A 27877-nucleotide genomic window follows, 5' to 3' on the forward strand; every position below is an offset into this window, starting at 1 on the left:
ACCGCTTCCTCGGAACGGACCAACGGGAAGGCCGCGGCGCGGCGGCGGGGCGGGGCGGCGCGGGCGGCGCAGTCACATGACGGTGCGCGGCGCTGCGGGGTGTTGCTGGTGGGGGCGGCTTGTGGCGGCGGCGCGACCATGGTGAGGGGCTGCGGGGGGTGGGCGGCTGGGCCGCTCCGCTCCGCGGCGGGTGGGGCCGGCGGCGGGTGCTGTGGGGTGCGGCCCGCCGGAGCCGGAGCCGGCCTCGCCCCTGCCGGGTGTGCAGGTGGGAGGGGTCCGGCCCGCGCCCGCCGGCGGCCGAGGGGCAGGCCCGGCCGCCCGGGGCCGGCCTGGGCCTGGGGGCTCCTGCTCGCAGCCGCTCGGGAGCGCCGTCAGCGGCTGCGCTCGGCCGGCGGTGGGGGCGGGCCTGGCGGGGTGGGGGGGCTGGAGCCGGGCCCGGAGGCCGCCGCCCGGCCCGGGTGGGGCTGAGGTGAGGGCTGGGCCCGTTGTGTCCGCGGTAGCGGTTCGCGTTGTGGCGAACGCCGCCGGCGGTCCGCCGCTCCGGCGGGTCAGTGCAAGTCACTGCTTTGCTGGGTTCAACCGAGTTTGCTTGTAGGGGCGCAGGGTTGGTAGGTGTTTTTATTAGGGGACTGCTGCTGCACTTGTAGTCAGAGTTTAATGTATTTTAGTGTGCTGCTTCTGTCGTAAACCCGAGGCTATGTCATTTCTAGTGCTGTGCATTTGTGCTCTTGTTGTCCAAATTGCTGTTCGGTTATTCCTGACTCTCCAGGACTGCTGTTTCAGGCCCTCCTAGTGAGCCTCCTTTCTCTTCCTGCAGGAAAGGTGGTTTTGCACTGGTGGGCCCAGCTTGATAGAGCTGTTTTGGAGCAAATGTTGGTGTTTATTAGAGAGGCAAACCTGAAATTTCAGCATGGAAATAGCTCTTCTTGAGAAATGCTTTTCAGTTGTCAGTAAAAATAAGGGGACAATCAAGTGTCCTAGTAAAACTGAAAAGTCTACCTGTTTAGTGTGTCTTCTGTGGTATTTAATATTCAATAAAATTTTAATCAGTACTTGCTATAACCATCACAGTGGAGTATAAACTGTACTAGGAGTATCTAGACAGTCATGCAAAAACTGACTGCTTTATAAAGCAGGGATTGCACAGTTCCTAGGCTTTTGGGACAGACTTTCTTTTTAAAGCTATGTGTATGTTGTTTAATATATAAATTTAATACTATATCCTCTAGGGGTGTGTGTGGGGGCAAAACCTGTAATGTTACTTTAAAGATGTATGGAAAATACTTATTTAGGTGATGAGAAATGCTAAATCTATATAGATAGCAGTCTCTGGCCCCCACATAAATACTTTGTGGTAGTCATTAACTCAAGAATGACACAACTTTCCTTTGCCTGTCACTTCCATGGGAACTGATATCAGGTGATTCAGAAAAAATAAACTTATAGGTGTTAAACATGGGGATAATCCCCTCTACCAATTTAGGCTCCACTGCCATTTCTTATGGCCAAGCCTGGTTTAAACCTTGAAGCTGAATGTTTAAGTACCTTTAACAAGACTGATTTTAAGAGATTTTCGCTGTTATTGATCACCCCCTCAATAAAAAGTCCAGCCTCTGAATTCTTGCTAGTGTCTTGTGGCTTCCTGTGGCAGTAAGTACCAGTTCAAACATGTGAAAAATGTTTTCTTCTCTCTGGTTCATCTTTGAGCTCCTATACTGTGAGATATAATAGAAGTTCTGGAGTTGCCTTCAGTATTGCAGAGCAATGCTTCCTATATGGTATAAAATGCTTATGCATTTTTTGTTAATTCCAAGCAGCTTAATGACTTTTACAGCAATGCATTGTGTGCACCCAGGCTTCATCTGTAGGCTGGCAGTTGTCCCGATCTGCTTCTGTAGCTAACCCATCTTCTGTCTTGGGTAGCATTCATTTAAAATGTCTCAATGGTGACTGATTGGTAGGTAGTCCTAATAAAATCCAACTAGGAGGAGGCAGGAAAACCTCCTTGCGTAAATCTCATTCATTGTGGTACTAAACACAAGCATGTGAACAAACAGAAGGAAAAGTTGTGTCTGGAATATGCTGTAAGCACATCAGTTATCTGAAGAAAAGTACTTAATTATTTGGAGATTAGAAGAAAATGCACTTTATAATGGAAACAGAAGCAAAACCTTCTACTTTGTAATACACTCTGCATCCAGCTTAAGATACCTGTATCGGCAGAATACAAGCTATTTGGTAGGCTCCACAAGCTTGCCTTGAATTCTGCTGTATTCAAATACCATGTCATTCTTTCTCTTGAGTACTGCAATTTACCAGATTTTTAAGTGGAATGAGCATCTTAACTAGTCAACACATTTACCCAAAATAATAACCATCTCCAGAGTGCAGCTAAGTCTCAAGTATGAAACTAAGTATGAATCTTATGAGGTCTTCCCATGGAGGTGAATGTTGGAAAATAAGTAAATCGTACACAATAGGTGTAATGTTTACTTTGTATGTTCAAGAATAGTTGCTATTATGAGGATAGGTATGGTTCAGAATAAAGTTTGCTGCTATGACAATACACTTTTCTAATTGTTATCTGCAGGATAACTTGTATTACCTTCTTCCAAGCTAGTTTGGGGTTTAAAAAAATTCTTGTTCTCCAAGGCAACTTACAGTTCACTAGCCTTTATTTAAAAAAACCCAAAGAAACAAAACCTGAAACAAACAAAGAAAAAAAACACACACCAAAAAACCCACGCCAAAAGCCAGCTCTCCTCACCCCCCTGCCAAATTCAGCTGCTGTGTGTTGTGACTTCCATAACTTGCATGTGGTAACTTATGGTAGTCCTTTCTTCAAAGCTAGCAGCTGAAAGAGGCAGTTCTCTGTCCCTTCTCCACTGCTCACTTGCTTCCTTGTGGCTTCAGAGGAAAAAAGGTTAGGGAACAAGTAAAGCAGAAAACTGTTCACATCAACTCTCCTTTTTTTTTTTTTTTTTTCTTCAACATTTGCAGCGTATCTAATGGGGGTAAAGCTCAGGCATTTCTAAAGTCTAAATGGCTGCATAATTGCTATAAATTGCTTATCTTGTTGTCTCGTGGGGGTTTATACCTTATTATACGTGCTATTGACAAGGCAGGACATTCTGTGCCTTGATTACGGAGTACTGCTGGTTTTCTCCAGTGTCAAAGTATCTTCCACTTCAAAAGCTTATGTTCAAGATTCTTCTTTGTAGATTGGCGTAGGACTCCGCCGCGCAGTTGCATCTTTTGATAAAATAACACTTGAAAATACCATCTTGTGTTATTAGGTTCCTGATTTGAAGTGGAAGATACAGAAAATAAACAGCTTTATTCCACGTTGTACCTGACAGAAGAACTGGTTTCTGGTTTGGTGTGTGTCCTAACTAACTGTCATTGGTAGGCTTTTGCTGTAAATTCTAGTTACTTCAGTTGCTTTTTGCTACAACTTCCTCAAACTTCAGGCATATGTATCAATATATGTGTATCTTGAGGTGATCTTGTGTATCACTTGATGATAACCAGGTTATGTGCAGAAGTGCTGTACAGTTCTGAAGCTGAAAGTAGCTTGCTTTCTGAAGTAGAAAGAAAAGGGTAAGCTGATAAATATTCAGACTTTGAAAACTGAAAAGTAAGAAGGAGTTGGAACTTGTTCAGTGGTGCTGCTGTTAAGATGTTTTCTCTTCATGTAGAAGTAAAGCTGCTACAAACAAAGCCTCAGATGGCATTGGTTGTATGCTTGTTACAATCAGTGGTAAGTTATCTCACTGCCTGTGCAACTGTAAAATGCTGAGATTCTCTTTTCTTTAGACATGAAGTGCAGTACCCGTGTAAGTAAAGACATCTTTGTTTAGACCTATCACCTTAGTCTTCAAATCAGAACAGAATGTAGTTTGGCTCTTAATCTTGAAGAGATACAGAACAAAAAAGTGAATCTCTTGTACTAACATGGAAATGCTCCTGTTGGTGAATTCAGTCATGTACTTATTACAGTCCTAATGTTGAATACAGTGTGGGGCCTTGCTGCTCAAATTTAGAGCAGAAATGGAATACTGTCAACGTCTTCTGTTGATGCAGACAGAATTTGATGTAAAGCTGACTGGTTCATTATAAATGGGAAAGCTAGGTCTGGCAGACCAAGGCTCCTAAATTCCATTATTTCCCCAACTGTCGCTAAAAGACAGTGGTTAAAGTTGCATAAGAAAGTGTATACCTTCAATTAGATATTTCTGATGAGATCATTATTCGTACCATCTAAAGCGTAGTCAAACTCATAGTAGCCATTATGCTTTAACCAGTGGTTTTCACACCAAAAGTAAGGAAACTGATGCATGTGCACTCTGCCAACGACTTCTCGGGGCTGTAGCAAATATTATGTTTCAATAAATGCTTTAACTTGGTGTTGCTGTCAAAAGCCTTTTTTTCACACTCCTACTTGCAAGGTTTCATGTGGTTGTAGGGTAAACTACATGGATGGTAAGCTATTAGTCAGCTGGGCTAGTCATCTAGCTTATTTGATGCTTTACATCGTAAACAGTTCTCCCAGCACTACATGGCCCCGTGAACAACTGGGGATGGAAGAGCAGGACTGGTAGCTGTGTAAGCTTAATGCACATTAGAAGGGGGCTTAGCAAGTTGTAGCTAGTGTTAATGTTACTCCACTGTTCCTAGCTGTGCTTTAATGTAGAGGTATCTGGTGTAGTTAGATCACATGGCATTCAGCTCAGTAGTGATGTATCTTCTCTAAAGCCCTAATATGGGTGCAGGGGGCTGTGTGACAAATGTGCTGGCATAGACAATTCAGCAAGTCTGTTACATGATCTTTTCTTATTGATTGTTGCACACTAGTCCCAGGACTGTCATTTTCTATTCCTTGAAAGTCTGATCTGTCATGGAATAAATAAAGCTTAGCGATTACAGCAAACTTCTGTTGGTGGAACGTACGTACTTCACAGTTGGAGGTTTTCTAGAGTTTGTAGCTATTGAATTTCCTGGGAAATAAGGTCGTCTAGCCGTGGATTTCACTTTCGCCTTATGCTTAAATGTTTTTTTGGAAGACCTGCACTTTATGTGATTAATTACAGAAAGTGCTTTGTAAGAGGTGCAGTTACTTTAATTAGAAGATGTAGTTTTTTCTGTTGAAAAAATAGACTTGTTAATTAGTTATTGTGCGTGGTTTGAATATTACTGAGGCACATTGAGTCATAGAAGTGTTGGTTGGAAGGAACTTCCATTTCATATAACTTTCTGCTGGAAGCAGGATTGTCACCAATGTTAGATCGGATCAGCCTTGGTTTTGTCTAGCTGGGTGATTGAAAACCTTCAAGGGCAGAGATTCACCGCCTATTTGGGCATGATCATGGCAAGAACAGTATTGCATGGCACTGTCTGTTTTCTGTATGTGGAAAAGGATAGTGGGGAGAACAAGGGGGAGGTACTGTCTGTGACTCTTATTAGGGAGATTCCAATTGCAGAACAAGAACCCAATTAAATATGGGAGAAAACAGGGGTGTGCCAAGGCTGCAATGCTGTATAACCATTAAGTTGCTGTTAAACTAAAACCTCTCTATTTTAATGAAGACCTCAATTTTAATCTGTCCTCTAAAGATACTTACAGGGACTCCAAGCATGGGGTGTGTTGGTACTGAAGATACTGTTAAGAACATTAGGATGATGTAATTCATGGTCTGCTACCTTCTTACTGAGATTTAGTTAAACAGAGGAGACCAGGAACCTTGTGAACACAGTGGATGAGGGGAACAAGTATAAATAGTTGAGAAATTACTGAACCTGCAGGCTCGGAGAACCTGCTATATGAATCACTGTGTACCTGCTATTTGTCAAGACTAGAGAAGATGTAATTGGGACACAACATCAGTGCTTTTATTTCTGTCAATATTTCAGAGAGGCCATCTGAAAACAAACTGCAAGATTAGGAGAGGCTGGGAGGCTCTAATGATATGTTGAAGACTGGGCCTAAACAGCAGGTGGATGGTGGTGTTTCCTTGTAAGGTGTTAGGAGGAAGGCTGGTTGCAGGTGGGGAGAGCATTAGGGGTTCTGATCTAAGTAAATTTGGACATCTTAGAGGATAACTTAAAAGATGCTCATAGAAACTAATCTCATCAATCTGGTAGAGGGCAGGGAGCAGCTGTAGTAGGAGAAGGCTTATTATAGCTGGGTTGTGGGGAAATGTAAGGCTGTAAGCAATGGATTTAATTAATGTTATAAGAAAATGCAGTATGATCCTTCGAAAGGCAAAAGATGTTGAAAGTTTAAGTTGAAGGCCAGGAATGTGCCTCTTTGAGGAGAGGTAAGAGGAAGAGGGTCACTGGGACAAGTAGGGGACAATGAAGAGTTGTTGCTTCTCCTCAGTTTTCTATTGCTTTCTGCAAGTTGCTTCTACCTTCCAGAAAGCACTAACTGTACTTTATCCTTTGCTTATCTGAAACTTGTCCTTAAGTGTTGTGTGGCTCAGATAGCAGTTAATTGAGAACTTGTGAGTACAGGAAGGCATCTGTACAGTTGCAGGGTGTGTGGTCTGGGCATTGCTTTGAAGCTCTGTGGAAAGAAGTAATAATGCTTCCTCTCAGCATAGTGATATCTTTGCATTCTCTTGAAGCTTTTTTCTTGCCAGATACTTGCACTGGATTCTTGACCTCTAAATGTTAGAAGCAAAAAGCTGACCGTGTTCTGTCCCCATCGCTTTGCCCTCCAAGAAGCAATGGTGCTCACAGGCTACCCATAACCTATCTTCTCCCTGCCCTCAGGTTTTTGCAGAGTACTGGGAACTTTCTCCCTTACATATCACACAGCTATTTCTGACAACTCTTGAGTGGTGACACTGCAGTGTCACTTGCACTGTGTTCTAAACTATGGGAACCCAGTTTGAATCAAGTCACAAACAGCTTCATAAAAATAATTGAGTTCTGCTTTTTTTTTTCTTCCAGCCAACAACACAGCAGTCTCCTCAGGATGAACAGGAAAAACTCCTGGATGAAGCCATTCAGGCTGTGAAGGTGCAGTCTTTCCAGATGAAGAGATGCTTGGTAAGAATGTGACTTTAAAATGCAATGAAGCTCCTTGTCTGCTAGGAGTAAAACAGTAAATCAATACTAATCTCTAGTGCTGTGAGGAAAATTAACCCTTTATGCATCTTTTTGGCAGAAGCTTTGCAAAGAACTGAGGCAGCTACTCAATGAGAGTGAGCCTTGAGTTTTCTTTGAATGTGTCTTCCTGATTTTGCTCCAGTATTTGACAAGATAAATTATAAAGATGCACCTTTAACTTACGTGCTTGCATTTAAGTAATCCTTAACTGAGAATAAGCCTGCCATTTGACATCAGAAGTTTATTGCTCAAATTCAATTTATGTGGAACTATATGGTGAGAAACTATTCTTGTTTATGTTCAACATACTGTTGTTTTTTCCATGTAGTCTTTTCTTGGCATGAACCACAGACTGTGAGGTTAATAATGAATTACCTACTGCATAGGATAAATTTTGTAGTGGTTAATTGTAGACAGATGCATGAATTCTTCTGTGACTGGAAACCACCATTGGCTAGAGTTGTGCTGAGATCTTTATCTTGAAATTGTAGCCAATGCAGGCAGATTATGTAGTCACACATAGCTTTCTTGGGTTTGAGAAGCCTATTTTGATTTGGAGAAACTGCTTAAAGTTGCAATGAAAACTTAAATATTCCCATGTATTTTCACATGGTTAGCCAAGCTAACTTTGTTTGCAGCCAAATGACAGTAGCAAGAAAGGTAACACCTCTTCCAGTTTTATACTCTGTGGAATGCTTTTGAAATCTTTGAAGTAGCTGCAGCTGAGCTTTTCACTGCTATCTGTGACTGGCAATATACTAAGTGGATCACACTAGCAATTCCTTCTGTTCTCCCCCAAAACTTAATGCTGCTTCTTATGATGGGTTGAACAATTATGTATAGGTGGTAGATTAGAAGTTTGTCTTGTATCCTGTGATGCCAGGTGATTACATGCATCATAAGTGTAAGTTATATGCAGCCTAATAAACTGTGGCTTTCAGTAAGGTTGTGTTCTTGGGTGAGAAGTAGGGGAAGAGGAATCTAATTCTAACAGTGGTCTGCTGGCAGTGTGTATCGTCTGCCTGCTAGAGGTTTCTTCATGAGAACTGAACAAAACAACAGACCAGATTTGGGGGGGGGATCGGTTCCGGTTTGCTTGCTGGATAGGATCCGAGTGGTGGGTGGAGGCTTCTGTATAAGCAAAATTTTCTTTTAGTTTTTTGTACCATTAGTATTACAACTTATTACTATAGATCTGTCTTCAGATGCATTGTCTTACCACCTTCAGGTATCATGTTCCACTTAATTAGGATGGGCAACGTAGTACAAGCTAGATACTAAATCACTTGATTTAATTAGAATTATCGCTTTCCTGATGTTTAGTTAATCTTTGCATGCTTTTTTAAAAAGCTAAAAGTGTAGCTTTCTAAAATACTGCAGTTGCTTAGTATTATTTCTTACAGACTAGTCTCTCTTTCTTCCTCTAAAGGACAAAAACAAGCTCATGGATGCTCTGAAACATGCTTCCAACATGCTTGGTGAGCTGCGGACTTCTATGTTATCTCCAAAGAGCTATTATGAGCTCTGTATCCTTTCAAGAGGAAACGAATAATTGAAATGCTGAATTTGGAATGAAATGTTCATCTGCTTTTTTTAGTACAATGGCATCTCGTTGGTCTTGGATATTTATGAGCACTTTTCTCCTCAGTATTTAGTTATTTGGATATATTGTAGGAGAATACACACTTATTTGCTCACTGTGTAAGTTCATCTTTTCCCTTTGGTATAAAGCAGGTCTTTAATGTCTTTTGTGTCTTCCTTTGGGAGGTTTCAGGAGTCTAGTTCTATAAAAATATCACCTCTGAAACCACTCTGCTTGCAGTATGCTACCCCAAAATCTGTAAAACCAACTTATTTTTTTCCCTTCATTATTATCTTAGCTTCTAACCATAAGTCAGTGCCTCGATGTATTTACTTGTGCATATTGTGGTATCTGAAGAAGGGGAACATTGTCATGAGGCTTGGGAATAGAATGTGAATATATTCAACTACTACTTTCTCCATGTGTGGATGATAGTCTTCTGTGACACATAGTATGCCTTTACTTTAGATATTCTGTTCAATCACATTCATTTGCTCGCTATTTTGATTTAGTTTTGGGGTTTTTTTCCCTTTTCTGTTATGCTAAAAATTACAATTGAAGGTTTGGGGTTAACTTTGCATGTTTATCCCAGTCGTGATTATTGTTTCACAAGTACTACCTACTTGGGCATGATTGTATTTGGTACAGCATCTTTCCTCCTTGGTGTGAATGAGCAAGTTACTGTGTAAATGTGTTGTAGACATTCTAACTTAAAATCCTTAACTATGAGAAAGACATGGCAATTTCTGATGAGCTACACTACTTGGAAGTCTACCTGACAGATGAATTTGCCAAAGGAAGGAAAGTGGCAGACCTTTATGAGCTAGTACAGTATGCTGGAAATATTATTCCAAGACTGTAAGTGCGTATATGTTAGTGTTTGTGTTGTGGTTTGTTTTTTTTTTTCTAAAAACTGGCCAATAGTGGTCGGACTCTGGGTTCAGATAATGATTGACTCTGCATTCTTGCTTGACAGCAAGAATTCAGTTTGCAATGGTGAAGTATTTCTACATATCTTAAGAGTGGATTGCTATGAGACTTCTGAGATTTAGGCCAAGAGTGCAGCTGCAGAGGTCAGTTCCTCCTGCCAGTGTGTTGGTTTTGCATATGACCAAGATGGAAGGACTTTGATCGTGGAATAAAGTTGGATTTTGGGTAAAGAGCTGGTCAGTGGAAGATTAACCAAGTACCACATTCTGATCAGTGAGATTGACTACACATTTATTAACTTTTTCCATTATCTGTTAATGAGCTTGTACCTGAGGATCTAGGTCTTGGATCCTCACACACAGTAGATGCTTTGTAACCATCTGTCTCTTTGGAGAGTAAGAAGTGGGAGAAGGAAGCTGGAAATTTCTGTAACTTAATTCTTAAAAGCTTTGTGCTTCTGCATATGGGGGTTTTTGGCTATGTGTTAGCATGCTAGATATGATACTGGAAGGCTTATCTTCAAATATGTGACCATTGGGCTGGAGTAGATCTTCCAGATATTCAGCCTTAGGACTCAGATTTTGCTTAGTACTGCAGTTTTTAATTCCTGACCTTAAGCTCATGCCAGGAGGAGGCTTTGGAGACACCAGGCTGCATTCTCATGCAGTTTCTGGAGTTTGGGTAGTGACTACCACAATGTCTCTACCCCTCTCTGTAATCATTTGAGTTTTCTTACTGCCTGCTTGATGTAGACTCTAGCTCTTCCTGATGAACACTTCTGGTGGTTTCATGGAGGTTCTGTGCACATCCATGCATGAGGCAGAGAAGTGTGCAGAGAGGGTTTAGGCCTTGAAACCGAATATGTGAAGGTTCTGAACATTGAATGTTTTCTCTCTTAAGCTGAAGGGGAGTCCAAGTATACTGGAGCACCAGTCCTTTGCATCTTTGCATGCTCCTTCTACCTGTTGCTTAATACAGAGATGCTGAAGGAATGAGTACAGGCCTGGGGATTTCTGAAGAACGTAACACCTATCCTGCTGGACTACAGTGTGAAAGAGGCTTAACTGCTTCACCATGATACGTTACTTATCTATATGTGCCAGAGCTGTTTTCCAGCTTAGTGGGGTGCTGGAAGTCTAGACAAGCTAGTCTGAGAGCATTCAGAACTTTATGCATGCTAAGAATTTACATGTTCAATGTATAAAGCATTGTAATGAGTTCAAGTGCTGTTCAGACTTCCTGTGCTCCATAGGAGAGGAGAATAGGAGTTGAAAGCTAACTAAATATCCAAAAGTATGGGACCTAGATGACATTTTTCTGTGCTTTGGTAATACTGCCAGGATGAAAGAAAGGAACTGTTGCCTTTAAATGTGATATTGTTACTTTACAATTTATTGTTTGATTCTGTGCCTTTTGCAGGTATCTCCTGATAACAGTAGGTGTTGTCTATGTCAAGTCATTTCCACAGTCCAGGAAAGATATTTTGAAAGACCTGGTGGAGATGTGCCGTGGAGTACAGCATCCTCTTAGAGGCCTCTTTCTTAGAAACTATCTCCTGCAGTGTACCAGGAATATCTTACCAGATGAAGGCGAGCAAGCAGAGTAAGAAAGATGGGCTATAATTTTAAAAAATTGTTTTTAACAGAACATATTTAAGTTTTCTGTATGACTTTCTTCAGGTTTGAGAGAAGTAGATATGTTAGAACTCTATAGACTTGACAGGTGTGTTGTCCATTAAGAATTCCCTTTCAGAACTAAGGTTTCTCACAAGTGAGGATATGAGCCTTTCCTATGAACCCAGATAGCCCACCACACACTTCCCCGCCCTCCTACCTTCGCAAAAATTGGATGTTCACCAGTGGATGGAAGGATGAATCCCTCTGACAAGCTTTTCCTGTTTCTAACCTCTTCTCAATTGCAGTGAAGAAACCACTGGAGACATCAGTGATTCAATGGATTTTGTGCTGCTGAACTTCGCTGAGATGAACAAACTTTGGGTGCGAATGCAACACCAGGGCCATAGTCGGGACAGAGAGAAAAGGGAGCGAGAAAGGCAGGAACTGAGAATCCTAGTAGGAACAAACCTGGTTCGCCTCAGTCAGTTGGAAGGTGTTAATGTGGAGCGATATAAGCAGGTGGGATGCCTGTCCATCCTTTGTGACTTCTGTTACTTTTTCCAAGTTAAACCGGTTTGGACTTTGAGATGAGCAACTTGAAAGTGTTACAGCTATGCTGAAAGTTCAATAATCCTGATGCTTCTCAAACTCTTCACATGAGGAAAAGTTCTGAATGCTACTCAAGCTGTATAATGTGTTGTGAGGCTAAGGATATGACTCATGCATTTTTCCTATAAGCTTGTCTGTAATGTTGACAGGAAATTTTAAAACTTTCTTTCCTCATTCCCATTTTACTTACAGAATAATGAGTTGGTTTAAGGGATGTGTACACATACAGTGTTCTGTGAGAGACTTTACAAGTTAAATGAAGCTATACTTCCCAAAGCATTCAAGAGAACTGTTATTGCATGAAATGCTAGTCAAGCAAATATATTACTTAGAAGTCTGTCCCTTGTAAGTTCTACCATATAGCTGCTGAAAATGATTTTGAGCAGTACTGCTGAGACCCTGAGTAGTGGTATGTGCCAGCAAAGCTAGTAGCACTTACTAAATCAAAGCTTGCAGGTTGTATAATGTACAAAAGGGACAGATGTCCGAGACCAGTAGATTGATTTTTTTTTTTTTCTCTGAAGGTTGGAACTGCTGAAAACTGGGACTTTTATCAGAAAGCCTTTATGTAAAGAATAAGCTGAGAAATGTTAGAAATACTGCTCTGCTTGGATTAAATGCATAGGTGTGAATATAAACTTAGAAAGTAATTGTAAAATCACTGCAAGAGGCTTTTTTTGCTATTACAGATTGTTCTGCCTGGAATATTGGAGCAAGTTGTAAACTGTAGAGATGCTTTAGCTCAGGAGTACCTCATGGAGTGCATCATACAGGTGAGCTACTTAAATTCAATCGCAGTGATGGGACACAGGGACACTTACTCCTATACTTTTAGTTAGATTCAGGCTACTTTCACCTCTTCCTCATGAACTGGAAAACTTCATCATGGGGACTTATATAGTGGCTTGTCCCATATTTTTTTACCAGATGGGCAGAGTAGAGATTAATCCATTTTGTGCTCCTTCTGTTGCAGAAGCTTGTAAGCATCTGAGCAGCAGTGCCTACAGTATGAATTGTAATAGATAGCTGGGCCCTCAAGTTACCCATTTGTCTTGCATCTCTTGCTTCATGCATTTACCCAGCCAAGGTCAGCTTGGGGAACCCTAAAGCATTCGTAGGCCAGACCGTATTTACTATGTGGCTATCTGCTTTAGAATTACTCTGTTGCGTTTTACTGCTGTGTAACAATGGGCAAGTTCAGTTTATAACTTGATGACTATTGATCTAAAACTTCAGGTTTTCCCAGATGAATTTCACCTCCAAACCCTGAACCCATTTCTCAGAGCCTGTGCTGAGCTGCACCAAAATGTGAATGTGAAAAATATAATTATTGCTTTAATTGACAGGTGAGTGACCAAGGGGGTGGAAATTGGCTCAAAATTAAGTCTGTGTTGTGCACAAGCAGATGATAATTCTTCTAGCATTTGAAAGCTTTCAATTTTTAATATCACTTAACTTCACTGTTTCCGTGTCTTTCTATCAGCTGTAATTAAGGCTGTGAAGAATATTATTTCTATAGCTTCTGCTCTCTGGACTCTGCGTTTACAGCTTCCAATGAAACCTGCTTTAAAGACTAATTAAAATGTGTATATAGATTTAAGCCAGGAAACAATCCATTTAGTATCGACCAATTTCGTGTTTCTGAACTACAGTGACAGCAGCGTTCTGCTTTGACAGCCATATTGGTCATAGGTACCTCTTGAAAGCTTGAAGATCCTAATGGCTAAGTCATCAAGGATACTTTACCTTGCAGTTTTGATCAGAAAACATAACATATCCTCTTCAGAAAAGAGCTACCAGGGAATGGAACTACCTTCTCAATTCTTAGTTTACCACTAGCTTTCTGCCTGTTTTCCCAAAAGTGTGTTTTTTCCTGTGGAGGTACTGCTTAAAACTGCTTGCACTGAATTAAAATATGGGGAAGAAATTGGAACTGAAGTTTTGATTTGTATCCTGAAAGGAAACAACACAGGTTGTGTTCGAAGCCTTTTCGAAGCCTCAAAAAAGCCTTGTCCTTTCATTTGCACGCGAACATATGTACCTTTGTATATCTGGTCCATGTACCAATGTATGGACTTCTGTTACCGTAGGGATCTTGAGTCCCACTGGCATTCAGCAATGAGTAGGGTTGTTGTGGCTTTGTTTCTTTATCATCTCTAATGCCTGGAGATGGAGCATGTCTATTATGCGTGACTGGTATAACTTAGGATCTTGAATTTTTTACTTAACAAATCTGTAGTTTGTTTTCTCCAGGTTACATCAGATCTATTTGTTCAGGACTTTGGTCTTATTGGAGTATCTTTCAGTATTTGTGTATTTGGCAGAGAAGCAGCTCAGCCTTCATCCAGAGATGTTCACAAGAATTCATTGGTTTCCTATGCTTTGCTGCCGTGGCTGAGATTTTTCATAATTTTGTTAGCTTTAAAAAAAAAAACCAAACAACACAAAAACCCCAAATCCCAAGAAGCATTGCCTATAACAATCTAATTTCTGAGACTGTCTATCTTGAGACTAGTTTCAACAGAGGTCACAGGATCTTTTGCTAGGTTCTTATATTAGCATGTAGCAACGTAATTCTTGCAGGAAGGCTTTCCTCATGTAGCTTTTGCTGTCATGTCTACTTAGAGGACTTAAACAGCTTTGGTATTACCTCCACAGTAAGTTTTCTACACTTACTGTTACAAACAGTAAGCAACTGACTAGCAGTGAAACTGCTGCCCCCCTGGACTTATCACTACTGTGTTTTGTTGGGCCACTAATAGTGTCTCCAGAGCCTTCTCATTTGGCTATGGGACAAGGGTAGAAAGGTAGCGGTGTGATGACATCTTCTTTGTAGTAGGGCAACTTGTGCTTTTGACTGTAATGTTACTGTTAGAGGATATGAGTGGATCTGTTCTTGGAATCCATGCATGTAGGGAAGATGTTGCTCTCTTGTTTGGGTTGGAGTTGTTAGAAGCAATTGTTGTGTGTTTCAGTATTGTGTAGTTAAGATGTGAATCTGCCCCATACAGGTAGTGTCAGCATTTCTCATCTTTATTTCAGCTGGCATGGGATAATTGATACTGAACATTGGTGACTGCTGAGGAAGCTTGTGAAGTGTCAGTCCCTGTTCCCATGGGGCTTTCCTCTTAAATGAATCTTTCTGCAAATAGTCTTGCTGCTTTGGGATCTTTCTTGTCTTACTAAACCATTCATAGCTTTTAATTATGCTGCCATCTGCCTGCAACTTGATCATGCTTCGTGGCATGTTGGCCTTACCCTCTGAGCTGTTGCCAAGAAAAGCTGCTTTGTCCCTTTGAGAAAAGGCAGTGATAGTTCCTGGCTTTAGAAAGTCTGCTTGTTATCACCCTAACGAAATATAAGGGTAGTTCAATGTCTGTTTTTCCTGGCAGTGAAGTTTTTTGGCACCTCAGCTTTTTCTTACCTGCCTCCTTGTTTCAGACCCAAAGTTCATTCAGAATCAAAGTTTAGAAACCCTGTAAGAAATAAGTTAAAAAATTTTAATCAGGTGCCTTTTCCTAAATATTTTTTTAGGTCTTTCTCTACTTCAGAATAGAATAATCCCTTAACAATTAGAAAGCAAAGATAGCAATGCTGAGCTTTTTAAGCTGCAACTTTGGTAAGGTGCTAGCCTTCCTCTAGTGATTCTTCTTATCTCATATCTGATTTCTGCAGAAGTGGTGGTTGGCATGACTTCCTCCTGTTACGGATAGAGATGGCTCTACAACATCTTTTGGATGCTTGCTGGATAGCAATCTCTTGCTTTGTTTTTTTCCCAAAAAAGTATTCTTCTCCACTTCAAATTAACTTTGTATTTTGCTCTTTGCAAACAGTGGAAGTCCTAAACATGTTGGTCTGTCTTTGGAGACAAAGCATAGTTAAGCCAGCATATTTCTTTTTTTTTTTTTTCTTCTCTGGAGACTCTTTTGCAGAAAATGCTACTGGATGTCTAACTTTGGTAATATCACTGAATGGATGCAGGATATTTGCTCTTCCATCAGCCTATTCTATACCTCTTTCTCTGCTGGAAAGAATGGAACACTTGCTGCTAGCTGAAGAACATGGATTATCTTGCTCTTTCTTCATCTTGCCATCTCTGTCAGCACTCTTTTCCAGGACTGATGTTTACCAGGCTCAGTTGCTCTTAAGGCTTCTGATTTCCATTGATTTCCTTTTTGCTTGTAATAGAGCTTGCAAGTGTACCTAAAGGACTGGCTTTTTCTGCCAGTATCTCTTTCTGGCCTGTATCTGAGGAGTGGAAAAACTATGCTGACCAAGCTGCTTTCCTTTATCTGTTACCAGGTTAGCTTTATTTGCACATCGCGAAGATGGACCTGGAATCCCAGCGGATATCAAACTGTTTGACATCTTTTCACAGCAGGTTGCTACTGTTATACAGGTATGCTGGGTATTCTTGCATGCAGTTTTGGGGGTTTTTTTGCAAAGTTATGTGCTCTTTTTATCAACTCAGTGCTGTCTTTAATTTCAGTCTCGCCAGGACATGCCCTCAGAGGATGTGGTATCTTTGCAAGTTTCTCTCATTAACTTGGCTATGAAATGCTACCCGGACCGTGTTGACTATGTTGATAAGGTGTTGGAGACAACTGTGGAAATATTCAATAAACTTAATCTGGAACAGTAAGTAAATGTCTGTTGCATTCTCTCTGGAGTGGCAATTAATACTCTAAAATCTTGACTTCTACATTTTACCACATTTGGCAAGATAGCAGACACACATGCTTTGGATATGTAAGATTACTGCTTTTGGGCCAACCTACAGAGGATCGTGATAAACTACTGACTAACTGGGACTTGCTCACCTGTGCGTAAATCCGACTGTGCAGCTGTACAGCTACACAATGTGTATGCCAAGCTGTGTGTAGTCATTATCTATTAATCCCTTTCAGCACTCTCAAGTTCTTCTGAATTTGCAGCCACAGTCTCTGCTTCTGCTATCAGCAACTTAAAACGTGCAGTTTCCACTGTACATCCTAAACAGCAAGATACAATTTGGTTTGATACTTTATTTCCTATCTCTCTAGCAGCAAGTTGCTTAGGCGTTATGGTATACATCAGAATCAGGATCGAGGCAGACTTTAAATCTGTCTACATGTGTGAACTATTGATTAATTGTGTTTTTTCCATATATTTTCTTTCAGTATTGCAACAAGCAGTGCTGTTTCAAAGGAGCTGACTAGGCTTTTGAAAATCCCTGTTGATACTTACAACAATATCCTGACAGTTCTGAAACTAAAACATTTTCATCCGCTCTTCGAATACTTTGATTACGAGTCCAGGAAGAGCATGAGTTGTTACGTGCTTAGCAATGTATTGGATTATAACACAGAAATTGTGTCCCAAGAACAGGTATGACATAAGTTAACTTGAAATTCTAGGTATTTAAACTACTGTTTGAAGACTTGAAAACGCATACTAAGTGACTTCATGCAGGGCATGCCTTGTTTCCTAGCCTTCATGCCCCTGCATGCCCCTGCCTCCCCATCTTAGTAGCACAGGCTTTATCCCACTTGATAATTGTTCCACCCATGTTCTTAAATAGCTTGTCGTTGCACATCTTGCCTAACCTCATCCTAGAGACTACTTCTGTTAGGTTTGAACAAAGACCCTGAATCCCCTTAAAACTAGGCCTATTACCTAAAGAAGGCTGGATAGTACTTTTGGAATCTGGATTTCCTCTGTACTGCTGTGCTGTCCCACTTGTGCTAAGAGGGACCCTTCTTCAGGGACTAAGGCAAATACGTCCTAAAGCATCACCAACTAATAGACTTTCTTAGTGTTTTGTCAGCACTATGAATGGCTGTAAAGATGTTCCCAGTTGCTGTCAACTTATGCTTATAGACTGCTCCGGTTTAAACAGAGCTTATATTGCCTTTAACAGGTTGATGCTATAATGAATTTGGTATCCACGCTGATCCAGGATCAACCGGATCAGCCTGCTGAAGATCCTGACCCCGAGGACTTTGCTGATGAGCAGAGTCTTGTGGGAAGATTTATTCATCTTTTGCGTTCAGATGACCCTGACCAACAGTATCTGGTATGGCGATCAGTGCTTCTGAATGCTTGTGCTCTCTACACTGTCAGTTCTGGCATTATTTACTATGCAAGAATTTAGTGTAGCTGCGAGCTAGGGCATCACTACTCTGGCACTACAAACTTGGTAGAAAACATTGTGTAACACCTTTAATGGTAGTATGAAACGTTGTTTATTTGGGAGAAGCAGACAAGGGCTTAAAAGCATTTGTGGATTTAAACTTTTTGTACCATGAGGTGGCAGTTTGGATGCAACTATATTAGTTTGTGGTAATTCTTAATTAACATTCTGACAACTTCGTATAACCATCTATCTAAAAAGCAGCAAGTGAAATTTGGAGCACTGTGCCATTGGCATTCTCTTGGTATCAAAATACACAAAGCTCAGAAAATACAGCTAATATGTTTGGTCTCAAGGATTTTAACTGGTGTAAGTATATGGTCTTCATATAGCCTGTAGTATACTGCTGCTTAGTGGTTACAAATGTTTTTCCTCTCTGCTTGGTCCATCCTTAATAGCAGATTTGATATGGCCTTGAAACTTGCACATTATGTTACTTGTAACAGTTCAAGTTCATCTATCAAAGCTTTATGTAGTGCTCTGATGTTAGTCTGCTATTTCTGGCTTTAGTCTATTTCAAGTTTAAATGATCTCCCTATATTGAGAAGTGTGTGTTGGGGCAGAGGAACAGGGATATATTCTGTCTATGCAAAATCCATTGGAGAAGCTGGCAGAAGATGTGCTGAAGCTGGATGCTGTGACAGATCGCAGCAGCTAGAGTTAGCTCTAGTCAGAGCTCAGGCCCGAGTAGGGACTATTGTGAAGTTACAGTTAGTGTGCCTGAAATACACTTGGCTGACTCTGTTTTAAAATTGCAGCAATATCATACTGTATAAACAGTGAGAATAGACCAACATAATACAGTAGAAGCTATGCATAACATTACTGGCATTCATTTAAAATACGGTATAAAAATTTCTTGCTTGAAATGTAGAGCTTTGCTGCAACTTCTGTAATGGGGAGAAGCATAGCTTTAAGGCCTGTGCAAGGATTGGAGACAGTTGTGTTTCAGGACCTGCTCTTCACTGACTACATTATTTCTGAATATTGCTGGAGTAAAGCAGGAAGATCAACCAGGTCCTCATTAATTTCAAGAACTATACGGGTTGATTACAGCTCGCAAGTGCCATTTTCATATAGGAAAAGCCAAGATAACTACATTTGGGTTTTTTTTGCTAATAGAGAACAAAGCTTTCCTCAAAGGGATGCTGGCACTAAGGGAGTTGATGTATTTTTACCCCAAAAGACTTTGCATAGCTAGAGATGTTGAAGCTGTTTTTGCAAAGCTTCTGAATGTCAGGCTGTCGTATTTCTCATCTAGCAATGCTTAGCTTTAATTGAATTGACCACCTTTAAATGCCATCATAGGACATGTCAAAATACCTTTTGGATAGAGTTCTGTAAGCTACTTAACACCTTTTAGTAAAAATGCTTAATAGGTTCTTGATAAGCATCATGAATGCTTGTATCCAATTTTCCTACATTACAGGAATAGTAGAAAAAATCTGAGACTATGGGATTTTCACAGCTCTTCCACAGTATCTCACTTAAAATTATGCATTCTGTATGGAAGAGATCTGAAATGCAAATTCAAACACCTTAGTGCATTACAAGCCAAAGCGGCTAATACAGTGTATAGTGGGTGATGACAGGTATCTATTTATTCATGTTACTTACATGAACTCTAGATGTAATCTAAAAATGAGTGTAGGGTTGGACACTGAGCTTCACTTCTAGTGCTTGTTTCAAAGTGGTAATGGAACCACGATGACCAGAAAGCAAGGTAATACCTGGCTGTAGTAACTAGACATCTTTTTTTGTTTAAGTGTCAGAACAACCCCCACTTTTTAACTCGGATCTGTAGTAGAAATTTTCTGAAATTTGGTTTCAGAAGTTTTAGTGTAAAATATGGCATGTCTTGAGTTTTGTCCCCTTTGAAAGGGAGTCAGATTATTACAAACAACAAATGTAATATTTGGCTTGCTTGGAACAGATTGATTAATTTCTCTTCTGATACCTGGAGTTCTTGCTATTCCTGAGAATTCTGGTTATGAGAATACATGACTAACTATATCAATAGATAGAAATAATCCCAAAATAAGGGGAAGGGGAGGAGCTAACAGTACAAACAAGTAGAGCTCCTTAATCCCTCTCCACAGGTTTAGAACAAGGGTGGTAGGCAGAAAAGTATCACATTCATGTTGTGTGTGCAATTTGTGCTCAAAACTGAGAAAGGCAGTAAAAGAAGCTGTCATTAATGAGCATAATGAAAAACTAAAAACTGGGAAAAATAGCAAAAGTTGCAGGTGTGGCCACCAGAATGTGGCACTATAGTCTTTCTCTCAGAGTATGAGAAGCTTTATTGATTTATGTGTTTAGTTTCATGAAACTTGGTTTCTTTCTTTTACTTTGTAAGAGGTTACCGTAAAAAAGAATAGTCCTTTTTGTAGCTTCCATTGAGTTGAGGACAGAATGTATCTGATGTCATTATTAAATGCAAGCTGAGGGCAACTTCCATCTCGCTGCATAATCCAAAATGTATCTGCAGTTAATATAGTACAAGTGTTGCCTAACCCTTAGCAGCTGTAGGAAAAGTTGGGCAGGTACCACATGAATTAAATTTGTGCAGTCTCTGTAGCTTTTTAAGTAAAGCAACTTGTAGGTAGTCCCCTCCAAAATACTATAATTTATCTGATGCTAACACCATGTGTCTCTGATGCTCTTGTTCCACAGACTGCAGATTAAGTTATAGATGCAAATAACACACCTCTTCCCAGAATTCTCTAAGCTTACAGTGCTTCTGTTTTAGATCCTAAACACTGCCCGGAAACACTTTGGTGCAGGTGGGAACCAACGTATTCGTTTTACACTGCCACCATTGGTTTTTGCTGCATACCAGCTTGCTTTTCGCTACAAAGAGAACTCCAAAGTGGTAAGTTGACCTCTAGGTAACTCTTGTATACTTGTTTCTTTTTGGCTTTCTAAAAAATGCATTTTGTCTGGCTACAGTATGCTAAAACTTGATACAGAATGCTAGGTTGTTTTGGTGGGGTGTTTTTTTGGGTTTGTTTTTTTGTGGGTTGGTTTTTTTTTTTTTGCTCGAGGCAGATTTTTACTTGAGGCGTGAATGCTTTCTAATTTAAGGAGCATTTTTATTAACTTCAGCACGTGAGGAATGGTGAAGCAGAAATTGGCTAGTTGTATTTATTCATGAAGGTGACTGATTACATGTTTTTACATGGAGACCAGAGAACTACGGCACTGCAAGTGATGGCATGAAACAGATTTAAATCTGGATATTGAAATTCATCAACTTCTAAATCTGTAGCTATACTGTTTTAATGTTTCTAAAAGCAAGTGCTTCTTTGGAGGTTAACTTATGCAATAGTTGCAAAACTGCACACTAAAACAATCACTGGTCCATTTTGGCCCTTTAATGCTTTCTGATAGAGACAGTTAGCTTAAATATGTATTTTCCCTTATTGTGGGGGATATATTGTGGGGAAATAAGTTAAAATGCTGTTTGTTAAAACACTCCTCAAAATGAATGTTTTAAAATTCTCTTCCACTTCTGATTGATGCTCCAGACTGAATAGAATTTTTCTCCACTCAGCTAATTAGGCTTTTGCTCAGTTATGTTCTAAGCATAGCTGTGGTAACTGCAATTCAGCATAGAATTCTGAGGAAGGTTTCCATGAGCTGGTAGGAAAAGTGGGTGTGAACTTTTTGTAAATGGAAGAAATACTCTGTGAAGACCCACTGAGGTCAACACAGTACTGTTAGGGCACTCACTACTACTTCAGTAAATAAGTGGCTGGAGTGGCATGCAGAAGACAACAGACTTGGAGCACTTAACAGATCTTACTACGATTTAGATTCTCTTTTGCTTATAGCAATAGTCTTGTTCAAGCTTTGACTTGTTTCACTTCTCTAGGATGACAAATGGGAAAAGAAGTGCCAGAAGATCTTCTCGTTTGCTCATCAGACCATCAGTGCTCTGATCAAAGCAGAACTGGCAGAGCTGCCTCTTCGTCTCTTCCTACAAGGAGCACTCGCTGCAGGAGAGATTGGCTTTGAGAATCATGAAACTGTGGCCTATGAATTCATGTCCCAGGTGAGTGTCCAGCTATTACAGTCAGTATCCTGTGCTACCTTAAATTTGGCTTGGGTAGGTTTCCTGAACATTGAACCATCCAGTGTGATTTAAAACATCTGAAATGATTGACAGCTAATGCTACTAGGTAGAAACTCCTCATCTTCATTCTTGCTTCCCAGGCTGCTGTGGAATTAAGTTCCATGGCTACTGATTTGAATACTCAGTCTGACAACATGTGGTATGTTGCAATGCTGCCTCCTACTCACATAGTTGGTTCACTGGAGGAGTGTAGCTTTCGCAACATAAAATGCTCCTTCACTGCTTCTAAGACTCTCTCCCAGCTCCTGTTATCTAGCTGGTATTGCCCTGACCACAAGCACTCTTTGGAAGTTCTCTAAAATTTGGAGTGTTCACAACTGCCATGCTGGGCTTTGATAATTAAAATCCTTGTATTGAAACCTATTATAAACTAAAAATCCACTTAAACCTTTTACTTGGGTCTTAAGCCTTACTTGTTGCAAAAACCTTCCCATCCTCCCCATCAGATAAAGAACTAATGTATTTAATGTTATCCACGTTGCAAGCTTTGTCCTAATCTTTCCTGTAATACTGCTACTAATGCACATTCTTAAACTGAGTCACTGATAACCTCAGCCTTTCCTCATTGCCTTATATCAGTTGTCACTGTAGCACAATTCTGAAGATGAGAGCAGCATGACAATTATGTACCTTCTATTAGATATATGGTTCAAGATTTTTAGTCTTTTGTGTTCTCTCAAGGCTCTTCATCCACGTAGCAGTAATGCAAACACTTTTCTTTTTTACTCTGTGGTCACTGACCTACCACTCAACTTCTGCTCTACTGTTTTGTGTGCTTCAAAGAACCAAATCCTCTTCAGGGACTATTTCTGCTACAGAAGTTCCATATTTGAAATGAGGAAAACCCCAATTGTCAGATTATATGTATGATCACATTTGTTTGCTATGACCACTTAAGTAAGAGGTATTTCTTGCAAGACTCAAGACTTATTTCTAGTCTGTGGATTTAACTTGATTTTGACACTCTCAATCAGAAAGATCTTTTTTCCTGCCTGAAGCTTTTAACAAATGTAAAACTGACACTTTCCTGCCATGTCACTAGCAGGCGTGATTTGGGGGGTTTTTTTCTGACGTGTTCTAAAGCAGTGATTAAGAGTCTTGCTTTCTCCCTTGACTAGGCCTTCTCTCTATATGAAGATGAAATCAGTGATTCAAAAGCACAGCTGGCTGCAATCACCTTGATAATTGGGACATTTGAGAGGATGAAGTGCTTCAGTGAGGAGAACCACGAGCCTTTGAGGACTCAGTGTGCACTGGCAGCCTCTAAGCTCCTTAAGAAGCCAGACCAATGCCGGGCTGTGAGCACTTGTGCCCATCTGTTTTGGTCTGGCCGAAATACTGACAAGAATGGAGAGGAGGTAAGAATAAAGCGACAGCAGTGCAACACATACTACCTCAGTAACATAGTTCTGCCTTTCTTCTGAAGGCACTTACTTCTAAAGTAGATATATCACTTAGTGATGAAGATTTGGTTGGAATGTATTCTAATACATGAAGCTTCTAAATCTCACTGCAGTGTAAGCTGCATAAATACAAAAATGGAGAAAACTCAAATTTAAGGGTGGAAGAACCATGCAAGCTTTTGAGTGTCAACTAGTTTTAAGACTGGCTGTCAAAGTACAGTCTACATTTTGCATGTGTTTATTATAGTAGCTGTGTTTTGCATGTGAACTACTAAACTTCCAAATTAAAGATACAAGTTGTTAAAGGTAAACAACAAAAATTGTGTGTTCCTCAGGGCTTGTCACATAAGCTGTTGTAATTATAAAAAGCAGTGTTTGAAATCTGTTTCTCAAAGTATGCATTCGTGTACATACTACAAAATTGAGTTCATTGATCTCATAATTGAAGGCTTTCAACAACTGCTCGTGTTACTGCCTGATTTAACAAAACTTAAAATCAGTGGCATTCAGGCAGTAAGCTTTCAATGACAGCTTGTTCTGCGCAGTTTGTCGTTTTGTGTTTCTGTGGTAGACCACCAGGAAATGGCATATATGTGCCAAGGGAAGAGATACTGGAGCTCCCTAAGGTTCTTTTATTTCTTGTAACTTTTTTGGTTTTTTCGTTCTAGCTTCATGGAGGAAAAAGAGTGATGGAATGCCTAAAGAAAGCTCTGAAGATAGCAAATCAGTGCATGGACCCTTCTCTGCAAGTCCAACTTTTCATAGAAATTCTGAATAGATATATCTATTTTTATGAAAAGGAAAATGAGGCGGTGAGTAGAAATGCATTCTCTCTATTGCATCTTTTTAAAAGAGTATTTCTTTAAGCTCTTCATTCACACTTATACCCCAAATCATGCCTCTTCAACTTGCTCCATAGTCTCTCACGAGAGGCGCAAGTTCTGGTAATAACAACAGAGTAGTTAATTCTTGATATGTTAGTAAAATTGTGGATAAAGCTTAATTCTTCTTACGTGGGGGAAGACACCAAATATTTGCAGTGTAGTTAGAACTTAAATATTGTGAGGCTTGGATACCTCAAATACTTGTTAGATCAAAATTTACTAGGACTTAGAATCTTATTACTTTCTCACCTAACTTTAGAGGTACCTAACCTAATATGTACATAAGGAAAAGAAAATTCTTAAGCTGTTCAAGGTCACTGCGCCACAAATGGTTGGTGTAAGCTTTAATTTCAAGAAATAGATATGACATCTCATGTACCAGCTTAAATTCTGCATCTGAAATCTGAGATAGTTACCTCATACATTTTCTGTTAGCAGATTACCAGTAAACTTACTCAGTTTAAAAAAGCTGCTTGGTCAAGTAGAGATCAACATCCCATCTGATGTCATCATTTGATCAAGAGCAGATGTTAATGAATACCCTGTAGTTCTGAGAGAATGCCTAAAGAGATTTTAGGGATTTGCTGACTTTCCAGCAACTGAACTGGCTTCCTGCTATAGTAGTGCTCTAGGATAGGAGATGCTGTATCTGATGGAGATGAAAATAAAACTTTGAATTTCAAGGCACTTGGCAGATGTAAAAATAGTCTCTGGATACAGTGGTGGTCTGCAGTGCATTTTGTGCTGTGGTGTTCTGTGTAGTGCTGGACTTAACACCATAGGCAGTTGTGTACTTTCCTAGGTAATGACTTGGTCACTAAGAATAACTTTAAATCTGATATTACCATCCTGACTGACTTCTGCAAGAAACAGGTTACGTTAGAGTGCATAGACAATCTGATTATGTGCTCTATTTGTTTAAAGCTTTTAAAATTTGTATTGAATAACTGGAGAGAAATGCTGTGGTAAAAGTTACAAAGCTATCAGGCTAATGACTCAAGTTCTTCACGTTTGCTGGGATGGGGGGAATTTCCACAAAACTCTGAAATCAGAATGGTCTTATGAAGAGCAAGAGAAGGCGGTCTCCAACAGTTTGTCTGCACAGTCTTATTAATATTTCTAAGAACTGTCCAAATACTAATAGTTTAGAGACAAGACTTTTAAAACTAATGTCTATGCACTTATACACAGGTCTTGTTGATGACTTCTGTTCTGTTTACGTTCTCCTGTAGGTGACAATTCAGGTTTTGAATCAGCTTATACAGAAGATAAGAGAAGATCTCCCAAACCTTGAGTCTACTGAAGAAACAGAACAAATTAACAAACACTTTCATAACACACTGGAGCACTTGCGTCTGAGGAGGGAATCACCAGAATCTGAGGGGCCAATTTACGAAGGTCTTGTTCTTTAGGAAGATACGCACTGTACTTATTTCTTTTCATTTACATACTGTATGTTTTTTTAAGATAGATTCATAGGTTGTGCCTTTCAGAAGTGTCAAGTTAAGTTAACATTCATGTGTTCAGTCTGGCACTTCAAATATTTGTGTTGAGTGCTCTAACAAATTTGAAAGGTTGGACCAGCAACTACAGGTTTCATCAGTTAGCATGGCTGAAACTTTATTTGAAATCCATGTGACATGGTAAGGCTCTTCCAGTTCTGATTTCTCTTCTGTCTGTTCACTGTTGCTTCTGTAGCACTAGAGTTCTAAACTGCCAGTGACTGTCATCTGAAACTGTGTCTGATCCTTACAGAGCATCAAATTTTTGGGATTATTGTATGTCAGATTCTGCTTGTGCTTTTCTTTTAATGCAAGTTAAGACTAAGTGTAATATTTTTCCCTAAAAACTAGAATATATTAATGCATGTTTGGAGAGTTTTAAAGTACCATGTTCAAAAACAGAAGTTATATTTTGCATATTAAGGCTCTGTGACATTCAGTGAGGGCCAGTACTGTGCACAGGGCATATTTATCAAGATAATTTTGTTCCAAATAGTATAAAAATAGAGAAATTGCAATCTATATAGATACGTATAACCTTCATTACTGTAAATTTAGGGGAAAATGCATTACACAAGTTTATTCAGTATCATGATTTTGCACCAGTGAAACAATAAAGTTGCTATTAACACCTGTTGTTTCATGTTTCTTCAGAGCCCACTGTTGAACTCAATGCTAATGTTGAACCTTCTGATAAAAGCAAAGGAACTTGTTTTGTAGGGACAGAAGAATCAAGGCATAGTTAACCTGGCAAGCTGGGAGGCTGCTAGCATTTCTAATGCAGAATTTTATAATTCAAAACCAGTGTTTTTCCAAATGATGCTGAGACAATGTGTTCACATTTCAGAATGCTTTTATGACATATCATGAGAGTGTGGTGGAGAATCCTACTGGATTCTAGGTCCGTGCTAGAGACGAGTGGCAATTAAATGACAAAACTGTAGGAAATTGAGCAGTAGAGCAATTGCCAATGGCAACTCCCATGAAGACTGGTCTAGTCTGTAGGTTTATGCCAGTTGCTGAAAACTTTGAAATGTCTTTTTTACCTTAACTGAATGTAATGTTCTAAAGGTAACTGATTGAACTTCCCTAGTCCTTGAGTTGGCCACTGTTGTGAAAATTGTCCTGGCTTGACTGGATAGTGAATGAGACCTTGGTGGGAGTGTCCAATAACTTAGTGCTACCTGTTTTCTGAAAAAGGCAAATATGATCCTAGGAAACAAGAATTATGGAGTAGACAACAATTAGATCATTGATCTACTGATCTAGAAGTCTGGCTTGGAGGGGAGGAGGAATGGGGAGATAATCTAATGGCTTTACTTGCCCAGTGGTATAATTAATGCTATTCAAAAATCTTAATGTTGCTCTGTATCTGATGCTGTTTCTCTTAAGAGAACTGTTAAGCTGATTGTTTTGTTATAAAACATCCATAGCAGATCATGATGATCATGTTTGTGTAGATACATTCATATAGTAGGCATATGCCCTCCTAGTTTACAATACTTGCTAACCATGTTTGTTTAATCCTCAAGGTCAGTCCTTGTAACCTAGGAATTGTCTTCGAATAATGGTTTTGCAGTTTCAACGGCAGTTACCCAAATGTTGTAGGCTACTACTTTTTCCCATGTACCACTTGTTAAGGCTACGAAGTTATGACTCTTCCACAGTTCTTAATTACTTTACTGAAATTTTACAAAGTAAATAATTTCAAAATACTGTTGGTAAACTTTAACATCAACTGTACTAACATGCATTTTGGCTGTGGCAATGGAGAACTACAGCTGTTCAATAGCTATCACTCTTGTCAGCAAAGGAAAGCATCTGTTAAGCTACATAGAAAATACTTATGATAGTAGAAATGAACTTGCATCACTAGTGATGTCCAAATCTCTACCTCTTGTGGGACAAATCTAGTCAAAACTCGGGATCTA

At 39.9% G+C, this 27877-nt stretch overlaps 1 protein-coding gene across 2 annotated transcripts; it reads left to right on the top strand.

The window, feature by feature from the left end:
- The first annotated feature begins 38 nt into the window (after positions 1 to 38).
- Positions 39 to 26577, top strand: VPS35 (VPS35 retromer complex component). Of its 2 annotated transcripts, none has more exons than XM_075510677.1 (17): positions 39 to 82; positions 6955 to 7053; positions 8543 to 8639; positions 9430 to 9553; positions 11045 to 11227; positions 11547 to 11760; positions 12540 to 12623; positions 13087 to 13196; positions 16153 to 16249; positions 16340 to 16488; positions 17010 to 17217; positions 17750 to 17905; positions 20772 to 20894; positions 21897 to 22076; positions 23276 to 23515; positions 24229 to 24372; positions 25677 to 26577. In XM_075510677.1, the coding sequence occupies exons 1-17, from the start codon at positions 77 to 79 to the stop codon at positions 25854 to 25856; spliced, it is 2394 nt and encodes a 797-aa protein (XP_075366792.1). In that variant the 5' UTR covers positions 39 to 76; the 3' UTR covers positions 25857 to 26577. The 2 variants fall into 2 exon arrangements, with proteins under 2 accessions (XP_075366792.1, XP_075366793.1); XM_075510678.1 differs by having other exon boundaries at positions 47 to 141.
- The last annotated feature ends 1300 nt before the right edge of the window (positions 26578 to 27877 follow it).

Source organism: Mycteria americana, chromosome 8, assembly GCF_035582795.1.
Source record: "Mycteria americana isolate JAX WOST 10 ecotype Jacksonville Zoo and Gardens chromosome 8, USCA_MyAme_1.0, whole genome shotgun sequence".
Lineage (NCBI taxonomy): Eukaryota > Metazoa > Chordata > Aves > Ciconiiformes > Ciconiidae > Mycteria > Mycteria americana.

Bases quoted from the DNA above. Each gene is read 5' to 3' on its own strand.
- VPS35 (XM_075510677.1), top strand. The intron at 11,228-11,546 runs GTAAGAAAGATG...TCTCAATTGCAG, and splicing joins GATGAAGGCGAGCAAGCAGA to TGAAGAAACCACTGGAGACA. The intron at 12,624-13,086 runs GTGAGCTACTTA...CTAAAACTTCAG, and splicing joins TCATGGAGTGCATCATACAG to GTTTTCCCAGATGAATTTCA.